General features: G+C 37.3%; 1 protein-coding gene across 1 annotated transcript; it reads right to left on the minus strand.

The window, feature by feature from the left end:
- Positions 1 to 1345: 1345 nt before the first annotated feature.
- KERA (keratocan) lies at positions 1346 to 7891 on the minus strand (the record flags this gene model as incomplete). The annotated part of the gene is made up of 2 exons (XM_082498785.1): positions 1346 to 1518; positions 7006 to 7891. 2 exons carry the CDS (start codon positions 7889 to 7891, stop codon positions 1346 to 1348), a joined length of 1059 nt encoding a protein of 352 aa, XP_082354911.1.
- Between the last annotated feature and the right edge of the window lie 13227 nt (positions 7892 to 21118).

The raw sequence follows: 21118 nt of genomic DNA on the forward strand, positions 1-21118 counted from the left end.
CAACTAATTGTTTCTATCTACAAATACAAGAAGACTAAAATAATATGGCTGATGGATAGCCTGTTGACCTAGCTATCAGAAACACAAATGTCATACTCTCCCAGTGAATAGTTGACTCTAATATTCAAGTTGTGTATTTAAATCCCAATATTATCTTATAAAAATTGAAAAAAAAAAAAAACAACCAGATTTCATAAAAAAATGCCCATTAATATCTCCCTTGTTAGTGAATTGTGAATGTGCTGTATTCTAAATACTGGACTTCTTTAAAATCCAGTGTTATTATGTACATGTATATGAGTCAGCAGATAGCTAAATATTGCTCTGAGTTGATCATATTTGCTTAAACTGATACAATTCCTATGCAAATATTTGACTAGTACAGTAAATAATTGGGAGAGGATGTATCTCAATTTCTTAATTCTCCCTGTATCACCATTATATTAACGAGCCATTCCAATTTTTGTGAAGCATGTAGTCCGTGAAATATGTAATCATTACTCTTCTTGGTTTTATCTCTATGGAAACTAAAATAAACCAAATATTCAATGACTATCCCAAAGCTACAGAAAGAAATGGTGTCAAAACTAGAAATGGAATACTGACGAATGAAACAGCAGAAAATCAGCACTTTGATAGAACAAGATTTCATCTCGTGTTCCTTTGTCCCTGTATTTGAGTTGGATCAGTGTATTCCAATTCTGAAATCATACACTGAATGAATCCATTCAACAATATGTATTGAGTATACTGCTTTGGACTCTGAGCCTCATATACTTCATTCATGCCTTACAAGTACCAGTCTTCACAGGGTGACAACAATTTATGAGCTATTTATATGTTAAGTGGTTGTTCACCATTACTCACTGTCTTAAAAAAGACAGTGGCAGTTCTGATAACTAGTAGTCAGGCAATTCATGATTTTTCTAGCATATATGTTCAGCCAAGTGCACCCAAATTCATTGTGTTAGTTACTATCTAACACAATAAGGAAATAAAATTTGTCTGTAGCAATGATGTTAAGAGGACAGATGTTGTAGCATTTGACAATAAAAAGGGAGTAGACAAGAATTTGCTTTGGAATATTTGGTATCTGACACAGACGATTTTCAACATATTTGCATCAGGAATTCTTAGGTAAAGTGTTAAGCACATGTTTCGTGTCCAACCAAACTTTCTTCTGAAAGAAGAACGATCTTTTCAACTGTAGAAAAGATGCAAGCAAAGAAAAAATAAAGTCACAATAAAGATGTTACTTCTTGATTTATGACTTAGAACAAGTTTAATTCCAGCAAAACTTGTATCTTAGCACTCTCACAGAACAAGAGTGACATCTGTGATATCTTTATATGACAACAGCTTGAAGTAGTCGGAAACATATCATGATGTCCAATGGGATTGGAGGTTGAATTTCATTTCCGTCCAGGCGAAGGTATCGGAGGCGAGGGATATTGCCATAAAAACCATAGTCTTCTGCTACAGCAATTGAGACTGGGCATATTTCAGTACCATTGACACCTGAAAATGTAGATCGACATGTTAGGTAATTTCCATGGGAAAGGCTCATGAAGACCAAATTAATTTAGAAAACAAATAAAACAGATTTCTACTGATATTTGTATGGGAGGCACTTAGTCCTATCAGAGTTGGAAAATGCCAAACTAACAACTAACTGCTTTATTGATCAAGCAAAAAATTATGTTAACACAATGTAAACTAGATCAGTGAATCACATACTTAATATACTGCAATTATGAATAAAGACCACTAGATGCATAATTTTTCTGTGGACAGAGAGGAAAGTAATTTAGAGAACTACTGGGTAACTATTCATTGAGAAATAGCTCTCTCCTCCCAGAGAGAGTAGAACAAAATTAGTGCTGAGGGATTTCAAACACCTTACTGCAATGGCAGTACATTAATTTTAGCTGATAATATTCCCCAATGAAGATCTTGCATTCGAAATTATCAGTATTGAATCAGAGGAGCTTTTCATATAGTGTCTGTAATTTTTAACATCTGTACTTTCCTGTTCTTTCAAATTCTTCAGTACAGTTGGTTTTAACTGCAAGAACATAGATTGTGCAATGGGATATTTTTCTTTGTAATCTGAAAGCAAACAAGTCCTTAAAATTCTTTATAAACACACGTAGATTGTTTCCGTTCAGGTAAAGTTTGAAACTATAGCTTAAAACATCATCTGTTATCATATAAGTTAAATAGATTGGGTTCTTTACATTGTCTCCCCTAAGTTACCTCTACACTGCACTTGGCTAAAATGCCGTTCACATCTTGTCTTCAGTTGTTGAACAGTGAGGTTGCCACTGCCCTATTTCAACCTCAAAATGGCCTTATTCTATAAAACATTGAAGCAATGTTTCTTTATCAAAGATGTCAAATTCCTTTGACCAAGTGATGGTATTTAGTGATTGGTCTGACTGCTTGAGGATCTTGTTGGCCTCAGACCACCTGCAAAAAGTGGTTTAATGGAGAATGTGTGTGTAACAGGTTTTTTTAAGCACATGTTTTTAACAGCTCAGAAATAGGAAGAGAAAAGATTTCTACCAAAGTTTTTCTCCTGTTATACTTAGCAAAAATAATATGCACACATCTTTTCATTACAATTCCCCAAATCAGTTAAATGTTATGATGAAAAAAAAAAATGATCTCCCCCTCCCCTCAAAAAAAACCCACCCTATTTTGAAATATTGCCCAGATGTTTGTAAAATCTGGGAAATGGACCTTATCTCTGTCATGAAAACTAGATAAATACTTCCAGTTGGCCAAAGCCTAAAACTTTTATCATATCCATGATATCAAAAAGTCTTTGCCTATGTTATGAAATTTGATTAATGTTTGTAAAGCATTTGATATTCTTGGAAGAAACAAACTACAACTTTTTTTCATCTGTGAAGCTATAAAGCAGGAAGCTTGAGAGTGAGGTCTCATTATGAAAGTAGTTATTAAAAGTTTTACAAGGGAATCAACACCATGTAGCAGAAAATATCTGCCTTTTCAGGTCAGCACTGCTGTCCTTAGGAGACAAGGAGGCTTCAAGGGTGTTCTAAATCTCTGTGTTCTCTGACCAAGAAACCATCCCACTGCACTAGTTTTCACTGGGTTAATTACTCCAACCTTAAAATGAGGCAGCAGTTATCTAACCACAGGCCACCTATGAAGAAATTATTTCCTGATGATGTGTGGTATGAAGTGGTTTGGGTTTTTATTGTTCTCTTCCCATGAACAGTAAATCCTACCCAAACTATCAGAGGAGTAAAAGCCTCTCTCTTTTCTCTTCACTTGCGATCCTGTTTATGGTATGTATCTGACTTTTGCTTAAGCAGGAGGGACAGGGCAATCCATCTACATGGGTACAATTCACCCTCCCTAAACTGATCTATGTAGAGGGTGTCAGTCTAAATAAACTATTTAGGCTCAGTTTATAAACTCTGGAGAGAGATGAACACTTCCAAAAGGTGATTCAGCTCTCTAAGGTGTGACGATTTTCCCTCTGCAATTGCTTATCTCTTCCCATTAATTGAGTAGGTGGTCTGTATGACTAACCCAAACTAGGTACAAAAATCTAGGATGGTTAAGTCAAAGAAGATGAATTTCACCTGTTGTCAACAGTACTGTTAAGTGGTGTAATATTTAAAAATGAGACACTCGAGCTGCTATAAGGGAAAACTGACAAAGAGGTTTTCATTAATGGTTAATACTGTATGTCTGCTGAAGAACCACAGAAGATCCTGTTTCTTTTCCAGTAAAACTCATAATTTACAAAATTCAGAAAGTTGATCTAGAAGATAGGTGTGTTCTGACATATACGAGTGTGAGGGTATTTCTGTTCTATTCTTTTAACCTCTAGCTGCACTCACTGTAGTCCAACTTGAGTAGTTGGACTTCCTTCCTCCTTTTCACATAATATTTAACTGCAGCAGCCACGGATCAGCCTGGAAACCTGTACCTTTCTGGGCTGTTCCAGCAAAGAAGCCAGTACCAGCTACAGCGCAGGGGTCTGACAATAAGTCAGGATCTGTAACATCAACCATTTCTTTCCAAATATTCTATAGTGGATTCCAATAGTCTTGCGTTGCTACTTGGCCCAAGGGCTTCTCCCTTTCTCCAGACATGGAATAATATTAGCTCAAAGGAGCTATCCCAATCTCCTGGTGTTCTTCTAGGGGACCTTACTGTTCACTCCCTTTTATCGCTCCTTTGATAACACTGTAATACCACCTGCTTACCCTTGCTCACTCACTGCATCATCATTCCATGCCTTCCCTTCTTTTTGCTTCCTCTAACACTCCCTTTTGCATCATTTGACATCTTCCCAAAGCCTTGTATGTGTATCTCAAATAAATATGTAAACACGTGTGTTTTAAAATGCCATGGAACAAGTGTGGTGCATATCTGTTGTAGCTATAATTAGTTTTGGTTTTACGTTGATTTTGCTTCCAGCTTTCAAGTACTTTTTTGCCTCTGCACATTGAGAACCTTGGGGAAGGAGCCACAGGTGAAATCCTGGTTCCACTGAGACCAATGATCAAGCTAACATTGACTTCACTGGGCTTCAGGATATTGCCTTATATCTTCATAAACGGTCTCTGGAGAAATAAAGCCTTGGACTTACATGAAGAACTGTTGTTAGAAAATAACATACAATAAAAAGTAAGCAAATAGTATTTGCATAGAAATTTTGATGTCTGAGCTCTTACAATGCCAGTAGCGTAGCTATGAACCACCAAGAGAAAATAAAGCAGCAATTGGCAGGTGTGAAGGGGTATCTAATTAATATTATAAAAAGGGCTTGTACCACACAGGTAAAAGTAAACTTTCAGGAGGACTCTTCTTTGGAGAAACCAGATCTAGGCTTTTACAGTTATTTTTCTTTCAAATCTTTCACACTGGTTATCTTAAAGTAATGACTGATCATCAACTACCTGTGTTGATGACAAAAACAATCTGCAGAATTAGTGCCATATCTTATTAGCGACGCCTGATGGAATTACATGCTTTGTTTGCGATCCTAGAGGCTCTTTGAGATATCGTCTATCAGAGCAGTGTCTCATGAAGACTTTGTCATTATGCCTTACCTCTTCAACAATTATGCTATGTGGTAGAACGTGCCTTACATAATACCTTCATTTAATTTAAGGTCTCAGGTTGCTTTCTTAATATTTTTGACTACTTTATATATAGTCACTAAGAATAAAAGCTTTTTTTTGCTTTCTTAATATTTTTGACTACTTTATATATAGTTACTAAGAATAAAATCTTTTTTTTTTTTTTTAAATTAGGAGCAGTGTTGTGCTTAAGTTAGCAATGAATATTGAAAAGTGGTGAAGGCATTAAGGAATACAAGGCTTGTGGAAAACTATTGTGATTTAGGCTCATGGGTACCTATGTGTCATTGTAAAACAGGACTTGAGTTTGCACATGCTATGCAGGTTGACTTGCATGGTTTTTACCTTTTAAAAACTTATTTAGGAAAGAACGATAATTTGTCACCTTTTTAAATACTACCTCGACACAAAACACCTCTTAAACTGGAGAGGTTACATTCCATTGATTTCAATTCAGCGTCCACTTAAAGCAACAGGAGATAAAGTCTGCACCTGAGGCCCTGCAGTGAATCAATTAAAATAAATCCCTTTGTAACCAGGAGTCAATGAAATATGTTTAGTAACCATGTGTCATAAGCCCTAACTCTAATTAACTGTTAGACTTCTCGCTAGGCACTTAAATATGTGCCAGTTGTACAAAACTGATTTTTTTAAAAGGCTTCATGTTTGTTTTTTTTTTTCAAAATGCAGTGAATTAAGCTAAAGTTTTAATAGGTTTCTTCCTTTGATATGTCCTTTTTTCATTCAGAAGCCAAACCATTTTTTTTAGCATATTTGTGAACTACAGTGACACGAAACAGGAGTAAAGAACCATTTATTCTATTAAATCACCATGACAGGAAGACAAACGCGGAGGCCTGTTTACCTTCTGTTCAGTGATACAGTCATCACTTTGATTTTGGCTTTTGGCATGAAACAAAGGATTTAAGATCTGTAGGATTTACTAGGCAGATACTTTACCCAGCGTCCCCAACCACCACATCCCTGCTCTACCTGGATGAATCTGGAAGTAGTGCTAGTAGCAGAACTATGACATGACAACAGGCTTCTGTTGCCATGGGTACAAAACCTTGTCTCATTTATGCAAAACAGAAAATGTTAGAAGACATTTGGGGAGATAAACCTTAGTAGGTCAAGCTTCTGTAAAGTCAGTGAAAAGAGTTGTCATAAAGACTAAACCCGAGTGTCAGCGTTTTGTGCACAGTAAACAAAAGATGGGGAGGATATTCAAGCCTGAAATATTCAATATCCACATTATAGTTAGACATATTTGAAATAGATTACGTTGACTGCAGCCAACATTTTATTCTGTTTTAAGGGTGCCTCACCTTAAGCTCCTACTACATAATTTGGGTGGGCAGAGAGATAGTCAGAAGAACCGAGCATACAGCAATTCTGTTTCTTTAGTGAAGTCTCTAAGGTGCTCAGGAACTTTGAAAATCTAACAGTCATACAGATGTGGATTGAATATCCTAACTTGTTGCACCCATTTTTTTATTGTTGTTTCTTGTTTATTTATTCCTAGCCTTTCTGTGGGAAACAATTTTTTTTCCCACAAAATGTTTACTGGCATGTATATAGTAAAATGTGAATGCACAAATTCTCCTTAATCCACTCATGTTTGTGATCTGCTCATAAAGTGGTCTTTCTGTTTGCATATGAACATTTTTCACCTGTGGTATTACTTCTTGCACATATTTGGTTGTCATATTTTAGACCTGACCTGAAAACTGGCCCATGGGAGGTCCTCTTGTTCATCTGCCTATAATATATAGCACATTTTTAATCTCCTTATTTCAAAGAGCATTTTTTATAGTTAAGTAGACATTTTAAAATAATTATGTCTTGGTGGGATCCGACACTGACAATACACACTTACTTTTTATTCTGTTGTGATCAAGGTGAAGGTGCTCGAGATGAGCATTGATCGGTGGAATTTTAGTGAGCTGGTTGTGAGACAGCTGTAGATCTAGAATAGATGAAACATTAAACCCGTTTGGGGGAATACCGTCATCAGATAATTTATTGTAGTTCAGTCTAAGGAAAGTCACGTTGGGTATTGCACTGAAGTAGTTTTCTGGTATCACCTCAATGGAGTTGTTGTCCAAAAACAGCTGCAGTGTGTTGGCTGGAATGCTTAAAGGCATTTTCTTGAGCGAATTTTTTGCTATGTTGAGTTGCATAAGATTGTTGAGTCCTTGGAAGGTGTCACTTTGAAGAGCGCTGTCCAACAAACTGTTCTGGTGCAGATCTAACATAGTAAGGTTTTCCAAGTTGCTGAAGACTCCATCTGGGATTCTGGAGATTTTGTTTCTAGCCAGTCTTAGCTGTTCCAGGCCCACTGGTAACGGGGCAGGCACCTCTTCCAATTCATTATCTTCAAGGAATAAGTAAAGCAGCCTTTTCAGCTTGCTCAGCACACCACTCTCAATCCCGCCGTTAGTGATTTTATTCTTGTTCAGGTTTATCCATCTCAGATGGGTGGCATTCACAAAAGGCTTCTCTGAAAGTGTTTCAATTAGATTGTTTTGAAGATAAAGGTACCAAATTCTTGCTGGGATTGCAGGGATTTCTTTAAGTCCTTTGTTATCACAGTATAACGCATTGGGGAAACTAGGAGGACAGAAGCACTCTCGTGGACACTCAGAAGTGTAGCGAGACCAATGCTCAGGATCCAGCTCATCATAAACTTGTCTCACAGTTCGAGCCCACGCAGAATTGACCAAGAACAAGAGCAAAAGGCTTGTATAGATGTTTAGAGTCATCTTCTGCCTTGGAAAGGGAGAAAAAACAGTTAGCTGTCTTAACAGAACTCTCTAAAAGCAAGATAGATTAACAAAGCAGTGCTACATAGAAAAGAATATTTCTTTTATAAACAGTCAAATTCTGTCCTCTGTGGTATTACCTATGGCATGTTAAGGAAAAACTGAACAGTAATATAAGAGGTATGAACAATTCAGTGCTCTATGTTGAAGAACATTTTCCTGATTTAACTTAGACTCCGCATTTATCAGTTTTAAGACCAGTTTAACTGATGTTCATGCAAGTGTCATTTCAAAGAGCTTGGAAACATGGATCATTTTCCTGAAAGTGCTTCTTATAAATTTATTTAAGTTTTCCTGTTCAGAGCTATAAATTACTTTATATAATGTACCATCTTCAGTAAAGCTATCAATACCATGATGATATAAATACTATTGTACTCAGCATTCCTCCTTTTAAAATTAATCATACCCTCTTTTCTGTTTTTCCTCTCTCTTAAATTATAATGGCATCTGGATCAGATTTTCCAGGGTCTTTTCTCATCACAGAAAAGTGAAAGATCAAAGAGTGTTTTAACAGCTGTTTGTTGGGCATGGTCTTAAAAAGCTTGAAGGGAATATGTTTGAGTAATCCATTCCCCTCCCTCATTCACTCTCTCATAGCCAAAGTTATGAATTTCCTTCTCTAAAGCAAACAGCCAAAACAAATGCCTGATCTAAATGACACAAAAAGTAAGTTCTAATCAAATTATATCATATACGCTCTTGCATGGTGCACGTATTTTACCTACTTAATTATTTGCTTTGTTTAGCCTCTTCCACCATTAAATGATGAACAAAATAATAATTTACTCCAAAAGAAAACATTTGTGTAGCACAGAGACGGGGCTTCACAAACTCTGTTATGTTGCTTGCTTTCTCATGAAGTTTAGCAAGCATTTTGCAATGCAGAAGCAAGAGACTGATAGCTGAAATTTCTGGTCAAAATTAGGAGGTTAGTTTTGGCAAAAATACTATTTAAATAAGAGGTAAATTCTCTCATAAGGTTGGTGCACCAGGAAGGTTAAGAGCTCAGTTAAGTTGCTGCAAATGATATGTAGTCATTTAATAGTTTTCAACATTGTTATTAGCAATAACAAGTGCAGTATCCTACAGATCTTCCAGCCTCAGAAACTGCTATCTGGAAGCATTCCAAAAAAGGACTAATAAAACATTTCTAAAGAATAACATCTCTAATTTGCACGGTGAAATGGTGCCTTCTCACTATGTAAATATTCATAACCTTAATAACATTTTAAAAAAGAAATATAAAGTAATTTACCTTGTTAGTCAAGTTCCTGGAGCTATCTGAAACCAGTTAAAAATCACTGTAAATTCACAGCCTTTGGCTGCTAACCACTGTGTTTGCTTCCTGTTCTCCTAAGAATTAAAAGCATATAAAACTTGAAGTACACGCTAGTATTCCCAGATGTATTACTATACACACCTTATTAGCTATTGTTTCTAATTTGACATTGCTTCAGAGTTTGGGCTTACCTCAGCTTTCTTGGATCTTCTTCTCTTTCTATTGGTCACTGTTGTTAGACTGTAATAGCTTGAGTCAGGCTACAAGCCGTGTTCTATGAATACAGCCTAATATATACGCATCAGTGGCTACAGCTTTTAACCCCTAAAATAACTAAGGCACCTCAGCACCTACGCAGGAAAAGACAGGAAATCCTGACTTTAAGATCAAGTAGCCACAGAGCTGAAGGCATTTGATTTTTACGTTTTAGCAGATGAGAGGAACTGGTGTAGACGAAACAGGTAACACAAAATGTACCTTTATTCAAAATTTTTGTCTGAAGATACTTTACATGCAAAGCTGGCTTACATCATAATTCATTCTCATAATACCTGAACTGGCCACAAAAAATTAAAAACAGTGCCATCTGTTTCTACGGAAATATTTTATTTGATTTTTATCAAATGCAGATGCTGCCATGCCATTTAAAGACATAATTCTTGATTAGAAGAAGAAGATAACAAAAGCATTTGCTAAGAATTTTTTAATAACATATCTTCATTTCTTTAAAGATTAAACCATATCTTTTTTTTTTTTTTTTTTTTTGTTCAGAGAGATATTTACATATATTTCTACAAAGTTATCATACTCTCCAGTGCCTCCTGCAGTGAGGTCTGGCTTTAATTATCAAGGCACCAATTAATTATCTTGTTTTATTATTGATCTAAAGTAAACTCTTTCCAGCTAACTTGCTATCCAAGGCATAGACACATATTTCTCACATTAAGTATTTTGGAAGGTTTTTGTTTTCTTTTTTTGGTTCAAACTTAAAGTAACAATATCAGGAAAACTAGCCACGTTTAAAACCAGAACAATGGAAAAAGTATTTTAAGGAGAAAGTTAATGAAAATCCAGAAAACAGAATATATATCCTGGTGTCTTTTATGAGTTTGTATCAGTTTTAAAACTTAATTATCTAATTATTTTTCATTCTGTTTAATCTAATTTATTTTAACAATAAAACCTCTAACAACTTATTCCATAACGTTTAATACTTTGCTTCCTAAACTGAGAATGTCTCAAAAGAAGTTTAGAAGTAGAGTAGACAAAAAGATAAGTAATCAAAAAAAAGGAAAACCACCCTTAAGTACATGGGCAGCTTCCACTGACTTCAAGGTTAACGTTGAATGCGTCATAAAATTTTTTTCATGAGTATCTGGTTGTACTGCCTTGCTTTTTGTTTAGGAAAAAATACATCTTTACTAACAGTAATTTTTACATGGCTTAAGTATGTATTGTACTTAAAAATAAAACTAGTGCTTAAGTGTTTCACTGTGCTAGAACTCCAGACACTTCAACATCTCTTAAAGATTATTAGAGCTTTCTTATAAGCCAAGTATAAAATTGATTCCTTCATGCACACTGAGCTGAATATTTCAAAAGTTTAAATTAGATTACCTTAATTTACACCTATACCTAAAAATAAAGGTTCTATCTTTAAGCAGATGCGCTAATTGTTAGCACAAAAATTAGATGTAATGTATTAACCTTTTCATTATGAGTGTCACTTTAAACACCTAGGCCTGAAAATATTTCCTTTGACCTCTCACAAGAGATGTGGTACCACACATTAATGATGAGGAGGGTTGCCAGCTGCAGTCCACGGAAGAGAGGTGGGGAGAGGCAGAGGCACCGCTGTATGAAGGTTAAAATAGTTGTGCATTCTGCTGCGAGTCATTTAAGGAGGCTTCACCAGGAAAAGTGCATGTATGACCCCCATATAGCCAGACAGCGCAAGGTAAAACTGTTTTGGGCTTGTGCTCAATCTTCACAGGGTGTGTAGAGAGCATATGGAGGCACTGAGGTCTGTTCACCATTAAAGAAAAACCTGAGACCGTCATGAATGTTGTACTCAAGAGTTTACAATAGGGAGTCCTGCTGACAGATATCTCTTGTGACACAAATGCAAGTTGCCAGATGTTGCACATTTAACAAAAGAAAGAGAGTTTGCTTTATCTTGTCTTTCGTGGGGGTCTGAATTTACCCTTTAACCTGCTGATCATGCACAGATGTTCATTATGTTATCACAGAAGCCACTGGCCCAGGGACTTACCCGTTACCTTGTGACAGGCAGTGGGACTGTTTGTATGAACTACTGTTCAGCAAAGGAGAGGCACGTCACAGCCTGCGCTTCGAGGGTTTGGAGGCCAGGGCTTTGATCCTTATCAAACACATACGCTGCCACCCCATTCAAAGAAGCAGTTCGTCACTTGGGGAAGAAAACGGCAAGAACATTTGCTAAGACTTTCTCAATAATGTGAATTGCCATTTATTGTGATGAAAACAAAAAGCAGAAAAAAATGGCAAGAAACGTCCTCAAAATCAGGAGGAAAGGGTGTGATGATTCTGATATGTATTCTCACGTGCGCTCAAAAATTCTGGAAAGATCTCTGCAGGTAAAAGCGATCGAGTGGGTGCCTAAGCAGACTTTGCAGAAAGGCCTGCTTCCCATGAAACCTTCAAGATTACACACATATTCTCCATCATGCTCTTGTTTTGTTCAGCCCTCCATCATCTGGTGTTACTATTTATTATTTAAAGGGTGCAATATATGGTGATAAAGTTTTACAGACTAATAAAGTCCGTGGCCAAGATTTTAAAAAAATGACTAATGGTTTGGGAGGCTTTTTGCTCTGAGTATCCAACCTGAGATACTTTCCAGGGCCTTATTTTCAGTAAGAGGGGGCTAAGAATTTTGTGTTAATGAGGTCATTTTTAACTTGTGAAGCTATTGATTTCACTTTGTGAAACACAAACTGCTCCTGAGGTCATGAACATTCTCCCCAAAAGAAACAGTATGCAAGGTATTTGCATGACAATAAAAGGAAGTGGAAAAATTATTACAATAAAAATACTATGAATGCCCACTCTGTGAATTTTGGAGTCCTTTTAAAAAATACTGCTGGGAGTATTCTAGTTTGAGGAAGATGTCTCAAGCTAGAAGTCTCAAGGATTTTTCATCCATATGTCTCCTGGCAATCCACATTGCTAATCAATGTAATAAGAGAATCTGTATTAAAAAAAAAATCAAAAAGTGAAGAGCACCAACAACCACAGAGGGTGGTAACATCTCCCTTGAGAAGGGTGATGTACATGCTTGAGACTAGAACAGTCCACAAGCTTGAGAAAGAATAGCAGGGCTAGAAAGATAGACTATAAAGACCTATTGGGAGGAGACATGGACAACTGGGAGTGCTGCAAGAGCTGTTGTTCTGGTTCAGCATCGAAGTTGCTGACAGTGAAAAAATGTGTTGCTTTCTTTCAGTAATGGCTGCCATATGTCTCAGATTTAATACAAAGCAAGGTCTGTTAAACATCAAGCATGTGTATAGTTCATCACCAGCAAACCCAGGAGTATACTGCAAGCAGAGCTAATTCACCAGCCCTGTGGATTACTCCATTTAGCGAAGGCTGCAATCCAGTGTGCCGACTTTGGGTATGACTTTACTAAAATTCTAGGTGTTTTGCTCCAATGGACAAGCAGTTTACCTGAAACATGCTCTTAGATTCCCTTCATGATGACTAGCGAAAAGGTGATGCTTCAAAACCTGAAGAAGAGAGTAAGTCCAGTTTATGTACCCTTCACCATACACTCTACTGGTATCTCCAGACAGCCATGCAGACCGCTTAAAGCAGGTGTTTACGTTTACTCAGGGTTCAGTCTGCCTCTTTCAGTTCTGAAGACTGGCATGTAGTTAGTGGTGATCGCTCTCTCTTTTTTGCATTGCTGCTTGAAATAGAGAGGTGGAAGCTCTGAGTTTTACTCAGAGTCAGAAAGGAAAAGCTTCTATTTCCAAACAGTTCCCTGATCACCAGACAGTGGTATATCCCAATTAATAGTATCTGATACTCCTTTTAAAAAGGAGCCGCAAAAGGTCGGCAAGACCCAAGAGTCTAAAATAATGCAGATGAGTGAGCCCTTCAGATTAGCCCAAGGGACAGTGCAGACAGATCAAAGGGACCAGCACAGATGTTCCAGACCCTGCTCCTAGGGACGCATTTTACTCAACGTCATTCCTGGTGAAAAAAAAAAAAACAACCAAAACAAAACAACAGAGGAGCAGGAAATCTGCACCTCTTCTAGAAGCCTGGAATTGCCTGCCTAGACCTCTAAGTGGGAGAAATTGCATATTTCATTTAAATAAGCATTTCTGTGTATATGCAGGCAGCTAAAGTATGGGGAGTTTACCCGGGAAGCATTCAGATTAGATTAGGAGGCATTCTTTAAAGGAACCCTGGAAAATAGTTGGGCTGCCTTAATTTGTGAAATGTAAGTGTCACCTGACCCCTTGTTTCTGTAGGATTTAGGAAGATGAGATCCTATTCTAAAATGCCAGAAACAAAATTCTAACAGTTTACTTTCTGCACATCTTCACCCCCTTGTAAAAACCACAGTGAGAACCGAGTAGTTCAGCTTAAAAAGATCCTTGCAGAGCAACACGTTTCAGAACAGAACAACTATGGAAAAGGGCTCAGCTTTTATGCGAAATATAGTGCTCTCCTGAATATGCTTCATTAAGGAATTTTTTGGCTGTCTGTTCCCTTTCTCCCTCTATTTTGGATTCTTAACCACAGGGACACCATAAAGGTTCCATGACACAAAGCCAAGATCTGGTATTTATCTTGGCCAGCTAGGTTTAGTTTACCTACTCTGTAAACGTGGCTGTCAATCCCTTACCTTAATTTGTTTTCATGCTTTAACAATTTCAACACTGAAACAAATCTTTCCTAACCAGGGACCTGATTTTTAAAATGCTAGGTGTACAACCATATATGCTAAATGTACCTTAAATTAAATATCTAATATGCATTTATCAATTACACATATACATTGAGTTCTTGGGCCTGCCTGTGGCTATTTAGGTGATTAATATTTTCCAGACGACTAATGGTAAATTACAACATGAATTAGTCATTCAGTACCCATTCTGTAATTCTGCAGTTTTGAAAAGTAAACCATCATGGATTACAGATTCTAAGATAGCATAAAGGTAGTGAAAACAGGCTGTGAGGTTTTAGTGTTACTTTTGTTCTCTTATTTTGTTCTGTTGTTAACGAAGTCTAAAAATATTTGAATTGAACTCATCTTCATTTTAGATTCCCACAATAGGATGATGAATTCAATGAAGCTTAGACTTGCAGAAAGATCTGCCCTCTAAAATAAACAAGGGTTTCATAAAAGGGTACTCCCACAACTTAATGAAAAAAATATTTTAGTCCCCTTATAGTAAAGCTCTGCTATACTGATTCTGCCAGATGAGAAATTCAAGGTTCAGGTGCTTTTTATATATTAAAAAGAAAAGCCAAATGGCATAAGCTATATGAAAACCCAACCCTTATTTTATTTTCCATTAATTGCAGTATTCTTTGGTCTAATTTTTAATGCAGATACTCTTGGGAAATACTGAAATTAAACATTAGAATATGTGAATATTTTTCTTAAGCTGTCAACTTGGTCATAATTTTCAAGAGTTGGCATTTTCCAAGGCCCTCAAGTTTTCTTCCAGTGTCCTGACTTGAAGCTAGAATCTCACTCACCATGAATACTCCAGTCACTAATAAACCTTTCAGATGGAACATGTTGAAACTAAGTCTTTACGCTATAAATGAAAGTCCTTAACACCCAGCACTTTAGTGCCAACTGACACCACCTTTTTCTTTGAAGACAGCTCTGGAACCCAGCTCCAGGGAGAAGTCATCCATCCATCCCTCCCCAAGCACTGTGCCACATTCCAGAGGTCTTAAACAGTCAGGGTTGTGTTCCAGCACTGCTTACTCTTATCTTAGATGATTGCCCACTTATCATGGTGGCTGCTGTGAATCCCAGATGTAAATGTCTAGTTCCTTTCTGCATTCTGTGTATAATATACACCTCATCTCAGGGCTGTGGCTTTCGTTAGGAGCAATGTATCTGTCATCCTCTTGAATCTAGAATGAGAATGAAAATCCTGCAGGGAATTACTTTTCTTACCCCAACTTAGGAACCTGAATAAAAACATCTCATTTTTGACCATGGAAACACAACCCCTTTTTGAAATCAATGTGACATTGCACGTAATTTTGTGAACTTATTAGTCTTACTGTTTATTTTTTCTTGGCAGCAAAATGGCCGTAATGCTGAAGTCTAAATATGAAGTTCAGGAAACCTGTCTTTATCTAGTTTGGAAACCAGTCAACAGAGTAAGATGGATAGCAGATGCACACAAGGAGATTCTGGAAGGTTGATGAAAACAGGAATTTTGAAAGACAGCACTTGACCTTATTTATCTTGAGGACAGCTTATTATTAGATTGGTTTCTAAGGTATGACATTTTTAAAGACTTCTAGTACTTCTGTCTGAAGTCTTATGCATGTTTTGATAAAACCATTAACTTCAATAGAAATATATTTTTACAGATATCACTCAATATATTGCAAAGTGTTTTTTGTAATTTTTGGAATATGTGCTCTGGTCAGGTTCACCAGTTAACACTGCTGTCTTGCATGCTTTACCCCACACTAGGAGACAAGGGATAAAGACGAAAATGTTCTTTTGCACAGTGTAGCTGCCCATATAGATAAATCTAACAGCCCGTTCTCTTTGCAGGTCCAGAAGCTACACGTTAAGTCAATCACCTTCGCAGCCATAAACCCTTGTGCTAACTGAGCAATACAAGTGATTGAGTTGCAGCAGGAAAGGTAACAGGAGCAGCAACCTCCATACTAGCATGGAACTGCTGGAATGGAAGCTCTTCGGGTCAGTGATATAGTAGTATCTTCTCTGCTGAGTGCTGGTGCATCAACCCCATCGAGGAGTCCCTCTGTCTATTAAGAAAATGCACATTACCTGCCTTGCAGGCAGTGCAGTTATGCCCAGAGGTGGACCTAGCAAGCAGTTCCTCAAGAGCTAGGAGATATGTGAGGTTTTGCATGTCTGATGAAGGATAGAAACCTGAAGTCAGCAAATTCTGTATTATTAAGCAGCTAGTTATGTTTTCTGGCAAAGAAATGGGCTACAATTCACATTGGTATCCCAGACAGTTTGCATTCGTGCCTGTCCGTTGGGGAACAAAAGAAACCAACACTTGCAGGGTCTGATTCTGAGAAGATATTTGGGTCATTTTTCCCACCTCCGTCGCTGAGATACTATAGTAGGGATCTCTCTGCAACTATAAAAATGTCTTCTATGTTTGTCAGAATGATCTTATGGTGGTTTAACTGTTACAACCAGATCTGACAGAACGTATAGGCAGCACTTATAAACCATTTCAAACAATATGGGATTTTTTTCATGAATATTTTAAAATAATTTTAAACATCTCATAACAATGGAATTAGACACTGTTCTGAAGATCGCTTTCTTGGAGGGAATAAAAAACTCCATGGTCCTTTATATCTCTTCTTGAGAGGTGGGTTTGCTTTGCCTTCTCTTGCCGGAACAGTAATACTTTTTCTAAAATAAAGCTTTCCTCTTGTTCAGAAGTCATGTGCATTTGAAGAAATCTCTGTGCTTCTACACTGTCCTCTGGACTATAAATAACATTTTTCCTTTCATGTATTTGCTTCATTTCTTCACTGCCTTTTAATTGAGACTTTCTTTTTTTCTGCTTTTGTTTAACAATTTCAGAATAAAAAGGTATGCTGTACCACAGAGGTACTGCATAAGAGGGATTATATTAAATAATAATTCAAGTAATCAAGACTTGCTATAAATGCTGTGTGTTCTGATTGAAATTCTGAAAAGAAAGATAACTCCTCCCAAAAAAACATGCAGATGGGGTTACACCCACTAAGAATTGTGGTTTATAACACCAGAAAGTAGCAATACATAATTTTTCAGATATGCTGCTGCTCACTGAAATCCTCAGCTGCTGATTATATGCCTATACCTTCATATACATTGATGGAGGAATACAGATACCAACAAAAAAAAAAAACAACCCCAAACCAGCTATAACCTTAAGGGTCCACAAAAGCTATCAAACTGAGGATAACTTAAAGTATCCAAACTGAGATCTTCAGGGCAAAGTGTTTATGTGATTCAGTGAGCACAGCCTAAAGCAATTCAGTATCACCTCTGAACTCATTCAAGTTGGGCACTCCGGGCAGGTCACGTCTGAGAGAGGACTGGTAGGATCCTTCATGTGGTTGCAGCATGTGGAGATGTGGGCACAATTATTTCCTGTCTAGCCCACAACGACAACTTTATCTCGGAAGCTGCAGAGTATAGTGTGATTAAAAGTGTTTCAGCCTCTTATTTAAGGCTGTTTTGCTTTGCATAATGAAGCAATCATTTGCCCAGACATTTGAACCTGACATTCCTACATTCAAAGTGAGTGTCCTGAAGTACAGAGTTAGCACTCCTTTCTCTGTGCTAGCTAATGCTGAACTCTTCACACCATGTAGAAAAGATTTAAGAGATTTTTATCCACGGAAGCTCCATAGACTACCTATTAAGTTATTTTCTTACAGGCTGAGAGTCTTTTCTTCAATACCTAAATCTGAAAAAAGGTTTAGAACTAAAATGTCCTCTATGAGCACTCTGTCTACTGGGATGGTAGCTCATAGACTGTTTCCCTTATTTTGTGTAGATGTCTAAGCATGTTTATCAGTGCTGTCCCACATGGAAGAGTTAGGTGGGATGGATCTCTGACTTCTCTGCCAACACTGAGAGGCTCACAAGTATCAAAATGGGAACAGATTTGCCCAAACCAGCTGCAGACATTTGGGCATCAAAAGAAAGTTTTCACAGTCTTTACCTATGGAATCTATATCCAAATGTTAGCTGAGTTATGATTTTGTGAGTATCATGGGACTCTGAATTATGGACTGGAACCTGAAACAATCAATTTTCCATTTGAATTTAGCACAAAACTCTTCAGCTGTAGAGCTGGTTATTAAAATTGATATTGTCCCCCATTGGTTACTCATATTCTTAGAACCACAGATTCACAGAAATCATAAATAAGTTTGAAGGAACATCTGAAGGTCTTTTAGTTCATCCTTCTTTAAAAATAAGGTTAACTTCAAAGCCAGATCAGTTCCTCAGGGCGCTGCCCATGCGAGTTCTAAAAATCTCCAAGGATGGAGAGTGCTCAGCCTCCTACAGCAACCTGTGTCAGTGCTTTACATGCTCATTGTAAAGAATTTCTTTGTATGTCCAGCCCGAATTTCTCTTCTTGGAACTTTTCCTTTGCCTTCTTGTCCTTTCATTGTGCCCCTCTGAATCTCGCCCCTTTTTCTATAGTGCTCTTTTAGGCAGTGGAAAACTGCCAATAAATCACGAGACTAAGGCATATGGTATACTCAGAGAGGTTAAGGGAAGTGGCTTGACATAGCCTGGAAAGGAGAAGGCTGAGGGAAGTTCTCTTAGTGGCTTTCCATTGAACTTGATTTTGCTTTATAACCTCACAACCTTTAACATCTTCAATCTATGCTTATTGCAGCTGTACATAGAAGAATTCAGACTGCCTTTCCTAATGATTTTTTTGCCTTCTTGTTCCTAGTTTTCAAAAGAATTTGGTTTATGCTAAGCAACTCCCTCTTTATACCCTTTCATTAAAACTGAAGGTTTGCGAGTAGGGATGGGACCTTGCCAGGTTCCTTGCACTAGAAGGGCAGCTGGAATCAGCCACCGCTTACTCCTATCTTGATCCATTTGACTGTGCTGGACTCTATAAAGCAGTAGAGGGCACATAGGATTTATGCTATGCCCAGACATTCACTTGAGTCACTGCCTGTTCCTTCTAGGGAATTTCTCTAATTTAATTTAATATAAAAAATTACTTTTAAATCAGACAATACTTGTTTATTTGAAAGGTGCCTTTATCTCTGTGAATGGCTGTACAACACACGTGCAGACCAGTTCCTGAAATTTCATGGGTAAAGTTTTTGTCTGTTAATATTTTATATTGTTCTTGTAATACTGCTTTTCAGCGCATTAGTAGCAAACTTTCCTTTTTATGTCAGCTTTAAAATTCATGTCTTTCCAAAAGATCTTGATTTTAGTAAATTCTTCCATATGAAACTTCACATGAAAGTGTCATGACAAATTTACCCATTTTGACCCGAAAGGAGGGACACCCGTTTTAAGTAAATCGTATAGCTATACTGTAGGCTGCATATTATGTAGCCCTGAACAGAGTTAAATTCAAGCTAATTTATCCAGTCCACTGTCTTCATACCACTGCAGCTGTGTTGTTATCTGTTCACGTCTGCCTCCTTTTAAGTAACATATTTGCACCTGTACACATAAGTTTTTTACAATATGATCAGGTTAGATGGGAACAGGGATATATGCATCATGTTTTTCAGTATCTACAATGCCGTGGGCTTTATAAGCAAAATCCACCACCTTTCTTTCCAGGAAGTGCAGAAACTGTGTTACAGTGATTTAGTTTCCAAGGCTCTGGCCCTGTGAAGTATTCCCAAACACCGACATTTCTGCCTAGTGCCTAGAAAACAATTCATGTGGCTTTCATAAACTGAGAACTAAGGTACATGTATAATGTTGCCTATCTGGTTCTGCATGACACAGATTTTGGGAGCTTAAACAGTCTTTGTAGTGATTTAGACCAGTTCATTAATGCAGAAGCAGAAACCTGTGCTTCTGTGCCTCACAATATGAAAGCAGAGGTACAGTGTCCCATTTATCCTTTAGCAGAAGGACCTCAAGTTCTATTGTTTTCACAGACAGTGTGAAGAGCAAGCTATGCAATGTTATCTCTCCCCACCTAACTTGGAATTTCTGAACTACAGGAAAGAGGTGTTCCAGATAAAAATGTACTGCCAAATACCATTTTCTCTTAGCTGTCCAAGTGTTCATTGCAAGGTGAAGGTTCCTCAGTTTCTGAGGGAGGTCATTGGTACTGTTTGCTATTTTAACAGAGGGCTTCCTTCTACTCTATTCCTTGAAGAGAACCTCAGAATGCTTCGTGAGCATCTGTGGAAGCTTTATTTGCAATATATAAGTATGCAGATACTACCCTCATCAACAGGTTTTAATCTGTCCTGAGGTGGACTGTTCTCAGTCTCACTGTTCACACTGTTTCATTTTTCGTAAAGATAACTGGTTTTTACGAAACAAACTGAAAAGAAGAAAACATTTCCATCCTGTTTGCTAGATCACAGCTATGTGGTGACACATCTCAGTATCAATTTGTGCTCTAGAGGCGTTTAGTGTGTTTTCCTGTGATGGGAACAGTTGAGTTAAAATCTCTCTGGAAATTTTTGAATGCTCTTTCCCATACCTTTTTCTATTCTTTGTGGGATTTTTTTTTGCATAAACTTCTTTCTTCTGTGTTATAATGCCTAGGGGCTATTCCATAGTTATTCCCACTCTGATGTGTTCAGAAAATCCCAGCTTTAGACTTCATTCTTCTCTGAAAATTCTAGCTTACTTGTAACAAAAGTTACTTTCCATCCTTCCTGTATGTGGATAAAAAAAGCAATAACACTTATGAATCCCAAAATGACAAAAATGAGGAGGAAAATAATTCTATTGTCTCCTGCATGTCTCTTTTTGGTTTAGTCCCAGGTTTCTTTGTGAATTGTGTATTGATTCTGAACATCTGGAATTGGCAATGTGCCAGCTAAATGGATTGGTGTGGGGTTTGGTTTGGTTTTGTTTTGTTTTTCAGAGGTGATAGTTTCTGCTTTTGTTGTGGAAACTAGAAGAGTTTCTGTTC

This window comes from Vanellus vanellus (assembly GCF_965231255.1).
Source record: "Vanellus vanellus genome assembly, chromosome: 1".
Classification (NCBI taxonomy): domain Eukaryota; kingdom Metazoa; phylum Chordata; class Aves; order Charadriiformes; family Charadriidae; genus Vanellus; species Vanellus vanellus.